The 17,182-nt window shown below is 36.8% G+C and overlaps 1 protein-coding gene across 1 annotated transcript in view; it reads right to left on the bottom strand.

Moving 5' to 3' along the window:
- Positions 1-897: 897 nt before the first annotated feature.
- Positions 898-17,182, bottom strand: part of LOC145691018 (uncharacterized) — a 28,446-nt gene continuing 12,161 nt past the window's right edge. Inside the window, exons 2-4 of the mRNA XM_081766554.1 lie at positions 14,499-14,660; positions 11,950-12,458; positions 898-3,129 (exon numbers count right to left, since the gene is read on the bottom strand). Coding sequence (XP_081622680.1) covers positions 2,457-3,129; positions 11,950-12,458; positions 14,499-14,660 — 1,344 coding nt within the window. The 3' untranslated portion in view covers positions 898-2,456. The remainder of the gene's footprint in view (positions 3,130-11,949; positions 12,459-14,498; positions 14,661-17,182) is intronic.

Genomic DNA, 17,182 nt, shown 5'->3' with positions numbered 1-17,182 from the left:
TCTCATCGCCCGTGACGATGATTTTCAGGAAATTTGGGTCTTGACCCGCCATGTCGATGAGGTCTCAAGACGAAATTTTATCTGTTCCGACGTCAAAGTGTGCGGCACAAGTCGGTGGCAAAACATTCGTTTAACCAAACCTGGGTCACTATAAAGTGGGCCGTCTCATGACCAATTCAAACTTCCTCTGTTATCATTCGCACTGTTCCATGACGATCCTGGGCCAGAAGTTCCTTCACTTTCTGTACGTTGTCCGAGGTGCGTGCACTTACAAGGCGACCAGTTGGGTGGGCGTCTTCCAAAGTGTCCCGCCCTTCTCGGAAACGTTTAGAACACTCACAAACACACTTGGAGGTGACAGCACGTTCTTCGTAAACTGTTGTCAGCATTTCATGAGACTCTTTCGCTGATTTTCCAAGTTTGAAACAGAACAGCATATTCGTTCGCTGCTCTATATTTTTAAATCTGTTTTTGGTTTCGACGGCGGGCACTACAGCTTCATTCTACAATGTGCTATTTACACACGATAAGCACACTCGCGAACTTGTCGTGATTTGTCTTTCGTGCGATGCGGCGGTGACGAACTGTTACGACCGTCAGTAGTATGACGTCATTCACCGAACTTTCTGAACAAAGATTGTATAATTGTCTTCAAATGATAAACTTTTTTAATACTAGAAATTTCATTATCTTCTTCTGGATCATCTGATAAATAACTCTTTTCACAGCTATCGAAAATACCGGCAATGTAATCGAGAATACCTTAATATGTTTATCGCTCAAATATGTCAATTTACACTACATACACGAAGATGTTGACTTGTTCCTGACACAATACAATTCTTACAATTTATATTTTCACTTACTGAGGAAAACTCCTAAAAAGACTTCAAATAATAAGACATAACTTATTATATATTATAACTATGTAGAAAACATAACAGTTATATTACAGTAACGAAAGAATACTTTAAAAAAGTTAACAACACAAGCGCATCCTTGACTTCTCGTAGACAAGTTTCGATGGAAGTCCACAAATAATAATAATAAATAACTTTTTAAAACAATCGTCAATATGTGTACCAATACACATCACGTTACAGCCAACTCCTCGTTCTTCAAACCAACTTATTCCAGGTACTCCTGCCGTTTGAAAGAATTTAACTTAAATAACAGGTGCGGCAATGAAATGGGCGATTTTGAAACCTCCACCAGGCATAAAAAGTTATTCACACCAATATAAAAGAAATAAAACATAAATTTACAATGTTTGAAATTTGTGATGAATGTTTCTGAACAACTTTCACATCTTGCACAGACATGTCACGGTACAAAATGTCCATAACTTGAAAATAACATCACATAGGATGTCATTTTCCTTCACTACTGGCACGGAAATTCGATTTTGATCCTTCAGTTCCTGGTGCAGGGAATGCTTGCATGCAGAACGCCTGGGACTTCAGCTGAAGGATTCTTCCACTCTTGCAACATTATCTGGTGTACACACGCGTTTTGCACTTTCACTCCTCTTTCTCCCCACATTACCCGTTTCCTCAAAATTCTATACCCACAATTTGATAGCATGCGCCGACGGGACTGGGGTATGACGTGCAAGATTGACGAAATACACCCTGCGGGGCCATGTAACTGTCGTTGTTTTTGTAAAACGTCTTCACAGCAAGAGCGCGTTGTTCATCGGTCCACGACGCCATCTCGACTGAACACCCATATCACGGTCAATGGCAAAGATTTGTTGTCCAGATGGCACCACTTCCGTTGTCTGATTCCTACCGTAACTTGCTATTTCCAGAGTTGCGAAATCGCCCGTTTCACTTCCGTACCTGTTATGAATGTTGAGAGTAATATTACAAGCAGGCCTGTCAGGGTGGCATATTTGAAAAGAGGTTATTTACACGGTATATATTTAATAGGAGATTTGTACCAAAAATGATGCGACAAGTTTCCACGTTATAACGTTACGAGCGCTAGAAGGAGCTGAAGCTATAGCATATTGATGGCAGTGTAGTTTATGCATTTGGTTTCATACTCCCCGTTCCGCCCCGTTGCTAATGGTTCAATGTAAGTGGCCGCAATTGTATTATTTAGGACTAGGCCTTCTCGTTACAGAATACAAATAAATAAGGGAGCACAAAATTATCTTGGGCCCAGAGTGTAAAATACCTAAATATGGCCCTGCTTACAACAAATATCTGGTCCTTTGGCACGACTTGCAAAAGTCGAGAAGCTATGAAACTCACGGGGGTTTCCTAATCTTTAAAAAAATAAATAAATAAATAAAATCTTTACAAAACGCCACGCTTTTATAAACCATTCATCTGTATCGTACTTTTGTGAGCAATAAATACCCTGTTGAACAGTTCTGTGCTAAATGAACTACAATGAACAATGTGTGAAAAATACAACAAACCTTACATATTATAAATAAATAGAAAACATTACGATTTGGAATGGATTTTCATGTGATTTTGGCACACTCTTTTATGTCTGAATGATCTTCCACATTCCGTACACACGAAAGGTCTCTCATCAGAATGAACTCTTAAATGGTTTTTCAACACTGTATTAGTTTTGAAAGCTTTGTTGCACTCGGGACACACATATGATTTAGTATCAGTGTGCACTGCAATAATATGGTAACGCAAGTATCTTTCCACGTTAAATGATTTGCCACACTTATCACATACGTAACTCTTTTCATTGGAATGTGTTTTCAGATGATCCCTGTATGAACTCTCTTTGGAAAACACCTTTACACAAATACGACAAGTACGCAATTCTTCAAATGGAAAGTTGCGGAGATTCTTGGATGATTTACCTTCCTTTGTATGATTTTGAATGAAAGTTCTGAGATACCGTCTCGTTAAAATATTCTCACCTATTTGCAACGCGAACCTGGAAATCGGGTCGTTTGGTTCAACTGCATTTTTGTCACTAACCACACTCTTTTCTTTAACAGCACTCACTGTAAATCCTGCTTCTCTCACGTGGAACTCGAAATGTTTTGTCATTTTCTCTCTCTGTAGGAGTCCGTTACAGATCATACAAGTTATCCACTTCCGCTGTGGAATGTTTCTTTCATCTATTTCTGTTTCTGTTTTGTTGGAAGACCTGAAAATAGAAGTGAAAGCACAATTTTAGTTACCTCCTGAAGCACTATACAAACAATGTTTTTTTAGGTACATCATCTATAATTTTGCTATGCATCCTTCCAATTCATCTAATCCACACATGAATACAAATAAAAGGAAACGTTTTCTTATTTCTCTTGTTTTCCGCAGCCCAGCCTGCTGCTGAATACCTCTCGTGTTCATGCTGAAGTCACTAAGTGAGGACCCTTGCCTGTCCTCAGAAAGAGGCGCAACTCTTTCCCATTAATACGGCAAATCTTTGCATTTTTGTGCTCCACACATTCCACTGACTGGTAGCACCGAACTATTCCATTTTATTACTTCAATAATCAAATTATAGTCTGTATATACAAGTTTCTTGTCAATATTTTAATGATGCTGCCATATATACGTTATATAGTTTTATTTCTGACGGTACGCAACGGTACGGCGTACCAGTACATTTTTAATGAGAACTGAGTATTTCCTCTTTTGTCGTAAAAAGAGGTTGAAGAGAAACACTGAAAATACTAAATAGTCAATTACATAGTTTTATTGAAAATCAGAGTTTTCATTGTTTACCTTTTCCTTATTTTTTCCCGAGAGAAATAGTTGCGAATTGGCCGTTCTATCCCTTTTTTCATTCCTTTTTCGCACAGTAATATAAACCATAAAGGCTCTGAACCAACCAGTTTTTTTGTTTTTCTTTTTCTGAAAAGACTGATCTCCTACCACGTAATAATTTTAAAAACTTATCTGTCACTGAAGTTCGACTAAACTGAAAGCCTGTACAAAATTCTGTTGGGGCTCCACTTCTCTACTTTCTCCGTAGAGGAGCCTTTACCTTTGTTCAGTTCTATTTTAATGTATCCAATTAATTGTTTTTATTCAATACTAGGAAGAGGATTAAGTGCCTAGATTTTTGTTCGCAAAGCTTATCCATTAAATTAGTAGCTTAAAAATTTAAAAACTCACAGAAGGCACACTTTTTCGGAAGTATAGGCTGCCCAAAATGCGAAAATGTAAAAAATAAAATTTTGAAATATTCCACGGTGGAAAGTACAGAATCAAGTTACAGTGATACGAGACCTAAACAAATAAAAACTTTAACTAAATATTCTTCAGAGTTATGCGAATTCTGCAAGACTAAATCCTGTTTTACCTTCTACATTTCCTGTTCTACATGTACGCTATAACAACGAAATCGAGTCTTCATATATATTTTGACAACGATATCTTATGCTCTCCATAGGACGGAAGTGACCAAACATTTTTTGGGGGGGATCAAAAGATCCAATATATTTCAATCAAAAATTTTCTTGTAGGCCTTATATCTTGAGACTACATATAATATATCCAAACCCAAACTATCACTTAACTCAGTATGAATACGGAAGAACTCGATTTAAGGGCCGTCCAAAAATTTTGTGGCCCCTGATCCAAAAACTATCGCCAAGATCGCAATCTTTTGATCTATTTTTTGGATCATTCCTATTGTTTTAAGGCCTAAACCTAGACCGCTAGTGTGAATCTTAAAAATAATCACAAACAGTATGTGGATCAAAAACAACCTGTACACAATATATCCTATAGAATGGAAAAAAGTGGTTGTGGCGAAGAGAAGAACAAGGAAAAACCAACAAAGAAGGCATTTAATCTACTGCTTTCATTGTTCACAATTATATCAAATATCCAAGAATACTAATTGAAGAGAACCACCAATATTAAATCTGCTGAATAATGACGATCGGAAGTAAATGTATCTTGAATGATTTAACGGAAATACGCAAAATCATTTTCACCAGAAACAAACAACACTCACTAACAGAAGTTTCGACGGCGCCATTATTTTAGAAGCAGAAAGGTGCACTACACATCCGTAAATGGTTACAATAAAATCTGGAACTTAGTGTTCTACTTTTGGAAAACGCGAGTATAATGTAAAAAGGCATTTTGTGCAAGAGAATCTTACTTCTCATAGAATTTAATATATCGTTGTTGCGCCTCGAAGAACCGCTGTCTGTTAAAAACCACAACTTTTCAGGAGAAGCAAAAAACATTCCAAACTCTTAAAATTTTGCCAAATACACGAAAAATATAATAAAATTGGTTCTGCGTATATTATGCACTGGACATTGTTCTAGCTTGCTTTAACAATATTCTATTACTATTTTTGTGTTTACGTAACACATGCTGGTTTTGCACCTTTATAAGCACATAAAGGAACAATACGTATGGGATGAGAACTTGAAGCCCTTAATTTTTCAATCTATTATTTTTTTCATTGCTATGGCGAAACAATTGAATATTCACTTATCACATTATAAGGGAAGCTACGTGACAGTTTTCAGGTTTATTTGCACGGCTTCTCATTTTCGACAAAAATGTCACATGGCGGTTCTTCGAGGCGCAGCGCCTATGCTGCTTTCAGCACCACCTCTACAGTCTGACCATCATTTCCTTCCTCATTATCAAAATATCAATCTAACTTTGGTAATGACAATGGGTTCAGACTGTTACAAAGCTTATTAATTTCCTTTAAGAAACTTTACGCAACAAGAATATATGAGCTATGTTAGAAAAATAATAAATCATTTTTCTGTTAATGACGATTTTTTTAAATTATAAAAATCAAGGTTATCCCCTTGAAAATAATGTCCTTTGGACAGCTAAAACAGCGACGGAGGCATTGTTTCTATTTTCCGTAACAGTGCTAAATACCTTTCAGCTTACCGGTTATGTTCTTTTTGATATTATCCAATGTACCAAAATGGCGCCCTTCCCACTGGTTTTTGAGCAAGTCAAATAAAAAGAAGTCACAAGGACTGAATAAGGGCGCTGACGAATTACAAGAATACTTTCTTTCTGCCAAAAATTTATTGATGGAGACTCCCGTGGTAATGAGTTGAGGACAATTTGTTAAACAAACAAACAAACAAACAAAACTATTATATAATGCTGTTAAAACTAGTAGCGCCAAGTATGGCGATAATAAGAACTAGAGAGCGAATGTCCAGCTTCACATTTAGACGCGTCATCAAACCGGGTTAATCGAAATTCTAAAATATAGTGAGTGAACGAATTGTATATTGTGTTATAAAGAAAAGGTATACTTACTGTGAATTACCTGTATATACGAATAATATTATAAAGTTTAGTGAGATACGGTTGTATTCTGGATTTATAGTTATTGAACAAAGAATATTTGGAAGTCTGTCATAACAAGTTGAACGTGGTACGTTGGAAGTTACCTGTTATCCTGTAAGCTGGCTTCTGTATTTGCTATTCAATTTCGATATTCATGTATTTGTAAAGCATTGAGTGTAATATTCCATAATTATCTTTGTGAATTGAATATATATATAGTGTGCGAATTAGATAATCTATATTGGGGGGGATAAAATTAGGCCAACAGGATGCAATAATTCAAAATGAGACAATAATATCTTACCCCCTACACACTCACATAAATATGACATCTGTAATAAATAAGATATTTATTAATTCAATAAATCTAGACAATAACTATGTACGTGTATACTGTCTGATATGCACACACCATCTTGTACTCACTCTTGTGCCCGTAACTCTCTAAGGTTTATTTACTTAATAATTCGGCCCGAGTGATAGCCATTTCAAACGTATGTTAATTTTTCCACTCATATTGAAATCTTCCACTTCGATTTATTACACACAGCTTGAAAAAGTAAACCTACTTCAGCATTATGAAAACCACTAAAATTACGAGTTCAGTTAAACCGGACTTACTTACTCAAAAAATCTAGGTATTAGCCTATCAAACGAGAAATGGATTGTTGATGTTCCCGATTTCTGGCATCAAGGTCAAATCGAAGGCTAAATATTTAAAAACTCTGAATTTAAATTTCGAGCTTGAGCTTCTACTCCCCGCTAAAGCTGCACTCTTCATGCTTTTTTCTTTCCAAATATCGATTTCGTCACGGAGCTCAAGAAGTCAACACTTACAATTACTTTACTCTTAGGTTACAGATAAGGATTCACTATGTGCTACGTTATTCAGATAAAGTATAAACATTACATTGAAGTTTTCCAGATAACATTATTGGCGTGGACAGCAAACTGTACAGCGAAAAGAAAGATGGAAAAATGAAAGGTTAACTTTAAAAAGCCCGCTCCAGTTGAAATGCTTATACAGACACAGATGACATGGAGAACCAATCGTTTTAGCAAATGCTGAAGCAAATCTTCAATTATGCGCTTACACACTTTCACTAACATGTCTGCTAGAGGATGAATACCCAGCGTGTACGTTAACATATAGAAATGAGAGAATATATACAGGGTGTTCATTTACTGTGTAGTCAAAATTCACTGGTGAAATCCTCATACCTAAACAATAAAAAATGTCTATATGAACATAGGGCGGAAAACACTTTGTTTCAAAGTTACGGGATGCCGAAATCGAGAAAATTGTAATTTTGAGGCTGCCTAGCTCGAAAACTATGAGAGATATTAAAGACGGTTAAACAAATATTAGAGAAACTAGTACGCTGTCTATCTAAATAACCATGTTTCAGAGTTGGGTTGTACCGGCGCATGTGATTTTAGAGAGAGGAGCGGAACCTATACCGCAGCTCCCTCTATAAAATCCGTTGCGCCGATACGTCTCAACTGTACTAGTTCCTCTAATATGTCTTTAACGGCCGTTGATATCTCTCATAGTTTTCGAGCTAGGCAGGCTCAAAATTACAATTTTCTCTATTTCAGCATTCCGTAACTTTGAAACAAAGCGTTTTTCGCTCTATGTTCATATGGACTTTTTTGTTGTTTAGATATGAGCATTTCATCAGTGGATTTGGCTACATAATAAATGAACAGTTTGTATATCTCAGATTTCGAGTACAGTTTCAAAAGTTCATTTCCATAAACTGTAAAAGGCAGTGATTACTATGCTAATTACCACAAATTAAATGCAATTTTTGAGTTGTATACACGCAAACTACTAGGAAATGAGGACCATGCGCTAACAAGGAATATACATGAAAATCAAATACGACAAAAATAAAAACAAGATGATAATCGATAAAAATGTAGAGGATGAATATATGTCCGACCTTCGCCAAGTATGGTGGAAGAAGTTATTTATTTACTTGTTCTTGGCCAACCGTTAAGAGCATTTATAAATCCATATGTGACTTTGTTATGCGCAATTAGTATATTCAAATTCACCAACGACGACGAACTGATGAGTATGAAGATACGATTGCAAGTAACAACCGTAATCATAATAATATAGGTCAACTAACAACGATGACAATAGTGGGGAAATTAGAACTTACAAGAAACGACAAAATCAGTGAAATTTTGCGTTATACCAAGCATACTTTGGGGGGAGGGGGAGAAACCGAGCATCCGAGTTTTCATTTGAAACCTTCAAATAATAGCCAAATAGCTTTTTATTGCCGTAAGATTGAAAATATCAGAATTCCTTTGCAAGTATTTGCATTTCTGAGATTTTTTGTAGGAAATCTGTATAAAATATTTGTACAGTATCGATCAATTTTCAATTCATTATTATTTGCTAAGAAAACTACCTTCTTAAACGATATTAAGTGTGGAGGTGTGCTATATAGTTACGCCCTGCCAGAAAACGACGGGTTAGAAATTTTAAATTTTATTTAGATATCTTAACAGGCGTTACAACGTGTGACATAGTGCGTTGTAATGGTGCAGCATCCTAATGTGTGTAATGCCTGGTACGCGCCACCATTTTCTTACGTTTTTCAATGACTCCTGATTAAAAATTTGATTGACAGGTTGTCTTGTTACTACAAATACCTTGTGAATGATAACCCGACAATCAAGAAAAAAAATCAATTTTATTTCAAATTAACTCATTCTCGCTTTCTTGGAATGCTCGTTCTCCAATTCTTCTCAAAAGGACTTGTGCCATCTGAACACATAATCCTGGAAAGGGAATGTTCATCATAAGCCCTTTCTAACCTCCCATAGATCACAGCAGTAGTTTCGTCAAGCTTCACACACATTTAATGAATACTTCTCCCGCATGGACTCTGAACCTAAATTCCATCAATTCGCGTAATATTAATTTATTAATTTTCACTTTTATATTCTTAGTTTCCCCAAACAAACAGATCTCAGAAAACCAATTTGGAGTTAAATCAAGAATTCTTCACTATAATTGTAACAAGTACTTTATCCTCACGCGTATCACAACTCAACTTTAGAAGAAGTTTTTTTTTTTTTTTTTTTTTTTTTTTTTTTTTTTTTTTTTTTTTTTTTTTAGGAAGAAAGTCAACAGCAAGAAGAAAAGGAACAGTATAACGAGATCTTTCGTGTTATCGAATAAATCTACGAACACTGCACTATGAACGGTTCTACAATAAGCACAAATAAAAAATGTGTTGATCTACATTTTCGTTACGTGAATTCTAAATCTCTAAAACTTAATTATTCCTCTCATCTTTGTTTAATAGTGTACGACATTATTTACGCTACAAAACCTACGTGAAAACGATCGGCTCTACGTACTTCATGTCGACTGTTGGCTGACATAAACATTCAAATACAGTTCAATACGTTACAACGTATGTTTCACTTTTAGAAATGAAATGAAATCTTTAAGTTTTACGTCCCATGGTTATTCCGCCTAGGCTAAAGGAGACGTTGATTATGACAAATGGATAAAATGGTGGAATGAAGAAAGTGGAAGGAAAAGGGAAGACCCCGAGAAAACTCATGCACCTGGTGTTCGTGCGAGCAAAGATTGAACCAGGGACTCCACGCACCACAGGCGAACGCTCTACCACTGAGCCACCGCAGCCCCAGTTTCAGTTTTACAATTTCTAAACATGTAAAAGGGGACATTGCGAATTCTACAACAGTGTAACAGAGCTCATGAGACCAGGGAGTGCTCCTTTATGAATGAAAACAATATACCAGTTGGGCTGCCAATAAATCTCTCACGTCCGAAAATTTAAAAGCAAAATCTTGTGATGAGACATTCAAAGCATGAAGTAGAGTCATTTCATATTAAGTGGTCCAATTTCAGGAATCGGCCCCACCTCACCCTCTCAGATTTGAATGAGATTTGGAACACAGGTTGGTACTTGGCCCAAACAGACATGTGCAAAATGTCAGCTCTGTTGCTGTTATAGTTTCCAAGAACAGTGCCTTTATATGTTGAACCGAAACACCAGAACGGAGACAGGAGCGTCACAGAGGCATTTTGAGGAGGTCGTTCTCAGTTGGTATTTGTTTGTTGGTGCTGAAAGTAACTAGTCTGGGACATTTTTGTGCAAGGATGCCAGAAATGAAAGCAGTTTTCACCCAGGTGGCTTACAGAAAGTGAGATTGAAAATGTCAAAAAGTTACCCGTAAAACCAAGTACTGCTGCACGGATGAGTCGATCTCTCTTGAACTGTGGGGTTATTTGATACCAATTGTTTTTCCCCAGTTGGCCTCAAACATGATAGTCTGTGTGCGAAGTGGGAAGTTTCTAAGTCGTATAATCTGTAAGTGGAACCTGATGAAAGTTGGTCACAAACAGAAAAATGCCAAAACGTACCTATTTTCAATTACGTAGTTGACCAACATGCCAGTTCGTCACCCTACTTTGGTTGGTCCCATTGGAAAGAGCATGTCAAAGAGCCTTGTAGACCAAAATATCATTTTAGAGACTGGATGGCATCTTGGTCAAATGCGAACTTGAAGTGGCCCTTGTTAGCGCCTTCCGGAGACTGTAATGGTATTAATGTGGGGATATTAAACTAATGGATGAATGATTCTGAGGTAATAAACATCTGCCTTATATGTTACTAATTCATTGTCTAACATTTACATTCTGTTTTGCGTCTTTTCAGAGATACTGTATGCTGAATGACTTGGAAAATGGAGCAGCAGAGTGCAACTTCTAGTTCGGATCGTGTGACAAAGCGATACTGCTGCAATCCCTTCAAAGAAAATTGTCAAGGAGGTGCAAACGATTATCAACAATACAGCAGCTAAGCTGGAGGAAGTGACTGAGCAAGACCTGGAATACTGTATTTGTACTTCTTGCTTATATGGGAGGGGGCAAAGTTGGCCAATTTTTAAAGTTTCAGTTTTTTGAGGTAAATGACATTTATTTTTTACGACAAACATCAATAGCTCAGCCCCTAATTAAGCTATAAAGATGATTTGCTACCAATGTATTCCTGACAGATGAAGCTTTCTGTCAGTATAAACTTTCCAACAGTGTATGAATCATGACTGTGATAATTAGGGGAGTCACCAGGGCTGCCAACGCAAAGGTCTGCAACACAGAACCTAAGAAAATGACGCACAGAGCGTTTTTATAGGAATTTCGTTATGAATTTTATCTCGCTTTGTATTGCCCAGCAATGGCCACTATATATATATATAATTATTGTCAAGTGTCTGGCTTACACATTAGCATCATTTTGTCAGTGTAGAATGACTGCAAGGGTTGTCAGGGCCCCGAAAGTCTATTTTTTTCATATTTTTATAAAATTTTTCTTCTTCTTCTACGAATATCGCGAGAATTGCACGAATGCTACCTCGTTGGATTTTGTGGTCTATAAGCTTTTCAACGGTGTGACTGATAATTAAGGAGGTCACCAGAGCCCCCAACTTGAGAATTTATGATTTTGTTAAAATTCCTGGCAGGCGTCTAAAGGTTATTGTACGTCGGTCTTATATCAATTTAATTATTCTCTGAATGAACTTCATAAAAAACTACGGACTACAATTTACCTTGTAGGGAAGATATGATTTACGACAAGCTATTCTAGAAGAAAGGAACTATGCGCTCGATACTCACGTTTCACTAGAAGTCTCTTGCACTGCTCCATCGTCACTTACTCCAGCAGACGTACTAGGCATGTTTAACACACAATCCACTGGCATGCTTTCATAATCTGCCTCATCACCACCGCCATCACCGTCAAAGTCACTTTCTAATGCAATATCCTTTTCGTCTTTTTCGTGCATATTGGCGTCTCCATCCACTGGTTCAATTTTCACTGAGAACTTGGTTTCCACGAACTCTGTATTACTTTCAACTGAATTGTCATCAGCTTTCAGTAAGCCTAAGTCATCCCTCTCGCTGCCGTTTGTAGCAGGGGAGACGTTTTCTCCTCCCTCAGCTGACGAGTTTGGCTGCACTGTAGATGGAACTTCTGTGTTCTCTAGGTTCCCAATGATGGGCTTCGAGTCTTCCGACTCAAACACGTCGCCCAATTCACCTGGTTCAATTTTCACGAACACACTTTGAGGAGACTTCTCCACATTCTCCGTAACTACACTTGGTGTTTCATTATTTTCTTCGTTCTGCAAAACACAAAAACACACATAACTAAATAATTCCCAAGCAAGGGTCAAGCAAGCTTAGAAATAATTTTTAATTTTTACTTTCTTTTATTTTATTTACAAAAATAATTGTAGATACAGCTAAACGCCAGTTTACACTGGAATATCTTACAAATTTAACAGATGATAACAATGCAATAATAATAATAATAATAATAATAATAATAATAATAATAATAATAATAATCTATATTATGAAATTGAAAGTGACTACGTTCGTGACTCAATCTCTTGAACCACCGGACAGATCTCGATCAAATTTTTAATATAGATGAGATTTAGTTCTGGGATGTTATTTTTCAACCTGACGGTAGAACTTGGGGGAGGAGGGGAGATATAAAAAATAAATAAAACTTAATAACTGTTGAGCCATCGAACCGATCTCGATCAAATTTTCAACATAGATGAAGCTCTGGACTGGGAAGCTTTTCTTTTATCATTTCACTTTCACGATAGAACTTAGGGGAGGGAGAAAACTTAATAACTCTTGAACCACCCGACTGATGTCGTCAACATGGATGAGGTTCGAACCTGGGATGGATTTTATATTACTTTGACGGTGCAACTTAGGGGAGGGTGAGAGACATTTAAAAATGACCGATATTAGTGTCGAATCTATAGTCTTCGAGGTTGCTGAGATGAATCGTGACACTTCGGATGCTGTTTAAATCCAAATTCAGCCCCACAACTTGGAGGAGGACGAGATGTATAAAAATGATCGAAAATGACCAATATTAGTGTCGAATCCACAGTTTTCGGGGTCGCTGACATGAAGAGTGACACTTCCGATGCCGTGCCCCGCAACATGGGGAGGGTATAAATAGATATATATATATATATATTAAGGTGTCCCTTATATAAGATAATTTCATGTTACGATACGCATACCCGTGAAATATATTCTCTGTGGCCGTAAACACGCATTTGTGAAATAGTAGCTCCCTACAAGAACGTTAACCCGAGCCGATTTGACGACAAAGTCATGAAATTACGTTTTCATATTATAATATAATTTAGAACGTCCAACCGTGACAACGGAGAAACCAAAAGAGACAGGGAAACGAAACTTTGCACGAAGTAACTAGAGGAAGGAGGACACCTGCCGGTGTATTGACGAACATCACCGATTGAACAGTGTTGCCAACCCAAGAGAAAGTTATGTTTTTTAAATCCAATTACCTAAACAGTATATCATCATTGGAAGCAACAATGAAAATAAAGACATTGTTGTACCTATCCTTTCTGAAAGTAAATAATTCTGGGCCATTCGAAATTAAATGACATCGTAAAAATTTCAAACATTATATACTAGTAAAATGTAAATGCTAGTCTTACTTTATTTTTTCTTTCCTTTGACATGAAATCAAATCTTAACTGACTTGGATTTCCGTCTGATTTCGTTAGTTATAAGAACTTAGAAGATTTTCGTTGGGTAAACGTTACAATACACGCTCCAGCCGCGCATCGATAAGTAGGACGATAAGTAGGGGTATATAGTATAAAGTGGCGTAGAGTAGAATAAGATAGGAATAAGTAGGATGGGGGTAGAAACGGGTTCGCTTGACGTTAGGGAAGTTTTGACCCATTTTCATAAAATTAATACAGTGTAAAAACGAAATGAAATACCCAAGTTCTATGTCCCACGGTTATACCGGCTAGGCTAAAGGAGACGGTGATGATGAGAAATGAATGAAATGGTGGAATGAAAAAAGTGGGAGAACACTGAAAAAACCCAGGCACACGGTGTTTGTCCACCACAAAGTTCACTTGGCGCGTGCTAGGATCGAAGCAAGTACCTCATACACTAGAGGTGAACGCTCTATTAATGAGTCTAACAGAGTGTAATTTCTCGTTTCTGAGTGAGTATACCAGCTAGTGTAAAGTTAACCCTTCTCGTTGTATAACATGAGTTCCTACGGTTTTTGTTACAAAAAAAAAAAAAAAAAAAGTAAATCTGCTTATTAATAGTTGCTGAAATGCTGATCGAAAGTCTATACGAACCTGACTATTGTCCAGAACTGTGGTGTTGGCCAGTCGAGCAGACACCAGTTTCATGAGATAGATCTCAGATTTACGGCACATCTCTCGAAACTCGTGGAAACTATCCAGTTTATTTGCACATGATTGGCAGATGACGTTAGGAAGATCGTCGAACACCGAAACCTACAAAGAAGAAAATGTTTTTATTTTATCTAGGTAACAACAAATCCACACAAAAAGTCTATTTAATATAGGAGCAAAATACCATAAATGCTACAGGTCAAGAATAAGTGGGGCAATATTTTGGGAAATTTATTGCTGAAACTCATTCTTCAGAAATGCAATGTCTTGATACGCCTTCGTAACGTTTAAACTAATAGTCAAAAGACGCTGAAACTCCTTTGCAAATACCAGGAGAGGGATACTGTTTGACATACTTTGCGGTACCACCAGGGTAACAGTATTGCCAACCCAACATAAACTTTTAGTTTTTCAAATAGCACTATGTCAGGTTACTGCATAGTTCAAATCTACATGTTAAACAAGAACTCACATTAGGTACACAACAACTGCAAATTTGGAGCGAAGTGATGGACCATAATTGATTATTCCGTTTTTCGGTGATTACTCCTCAATGGTATAGCCGATCGGGACATATGACCCAGTAAAACTCAGCGCGTGCTCTCGAATCACAAGAACGATTCAGGTATACGGAAGAAGTATTTGAACAAACGAACGCCTAAATCGACTAAAACGGAGCTTAAGCTCATTTCGCTCCAATTATTACATGCAATAGTCATTGTTGCAAATTAAGGACACTACAGCATCCAAACATCCAGGAAGCCTCTATGCAGTAATAACGCAAGTGAGACACGGACAGGGCATGCATATCCAAAGTACTTTAGTTTCTGATACTATAACTAGGATACGACGGATTTCAATGAATTGAATCAAAGTTACAACAGATTGACAATTTCATTTTCTTTCAAAAGCCTTTATTTTATATAACGTCATCAACAGTAGAGATGATTTTCAATAGATGTAAAGATCATAATAGGGTTTACAGTGATTTGATATCTGAAACCATACTGGAGATATATTAATCAGCGGTAAACTTTGCAAACTGTTTAAAATTATGTAATTCGGACAACTTATTTTACTACAACTACCAAGAACTATTGCTGTAATGTTACACAAGCAAAATAACCAAGAACTCTTTCTGAAAATTCCCGCACAAATATCCCATTTTAAGCAATTTAGCAATCTCTAATATATATATTTTTCATATCTCCGGAATGATCTGAGATATCAAATTGGTGTGAGCAGCATTATAAGCTTTATGACTACTGAGAGCCTACAATTGTTTAGAAATAAAGTCTGTTTTAAAAAAATCCTTGTAACTTCTGCAATCGACAATATGTCCTCGTTCTCGAAAGAAACAAAACTTTATTACAACATTCATCTAGTACGGTGAAGGCGACTTTAAGTTGGCGCCACTGATACCTTATACTTTGATATTCCTAGAAGTATAGTACTCGCGCCAAGTCGTGAAACTTGGGTTCTAAACCAATCATAAAAATATTTTGCTTGAGCTCCAACACATCGGAAAACTTCGGTAAATTTGTGGATCCGCTTCCCGAGAGCACACTTGGGGAAATGTCCAACAGCTGAAATTCACCAACAATGTTGCCAAACTTTGAAGACATAGTAAATGAGTATATGAAAAAGGAATTTAAAAATTACCAATAATAACACTGCACAACAATAACTACTGTAACAACTATTCTAAAATGGTAACAATAGCACAAATAGTAACAACGTAAATATAACGCAACAAAAAAAATAACAAAACAGAATTTGACGCCAATCCGACAACACTGTACTCTCGGGAGATGTTTTCCGTGTAGCACGAGAGAAGACACTGACAAAATGTGATGGGTGGGGGTTGACGACTGGAACACCCCCTCGCGTTCTATTGGGCGGTGAAATCGGTAGATCTAGGTCAAGCTTCACGACTCAGCGCGAGTAATATAAGTCCTAACGAAAGTGGACAAATACTTGTGTGCAGAACAAAGCATTACGTTTATAATATTATGAGAACAGACTCTTTGTCTATTTCTATTCAGTCTGAGATACATCGCAATTTTCCTTTTGTTTTGCAGAGTTCCAATCTGATTGGACAGATCGTGACAATAATCAATTAACCAGCCAATCACAATCTTCTTTTTTCTGTTGCACGGACTTATGTCAAACCTATTGTCCAGATTTCTCTGTCGGAAATTTCAGCGAAGGCACCATCCCAACCGGGGCGCGGACAAAATCCAAGAGGACAAAATCCAAGCTACATTCTGGCAAAGCGGACAAAATCCAAGCGGATAAAATCCAAGGAACAGTATCATGTGCGTAGCTGTGGTATCTGCCTGTGAACACCCTAATTAAATTGTGTGTTTGTTTCTTTCTTCCATTGTCATGCATTCTAAAGTTTTATCTGTAATTCTTCAATTTATTGAAATAACATCTCATTTACTTTTAAAGAACTGAAAATCCAATAGAACATGTAAGATTGTCACAGTAAGAGTGTAGCTGAGCTTTAATTACTTATCACATCCATATGAAAGTATGTAAAAGTATTATATATGTACAAATATGTTGTAAAAGTATGTATTTTCAACTCAATTTTATTATACACAGTATTTTGAAACAAA

Source organism: Thermobia domestica, chromosome 7 (genome assembly GCF_964235325.1).
Source record: "Thermobia domestica chromosome 7, izTheDome1.hap1.1, whole genome shotgun sequence".
Taxonomy (NCBI): domain Eukaryota; kingdom Metazoa; phylum Arthropoda; class Insecta; order Zygentoma; family Lepismatidae; genus Thermobia; species Thermobia domestica.
The sequence above is the reverse complement of the archived record's forward strand: the minus strand, read 5'-3'. Positions and strand labels throughout refer to the sequence as shown.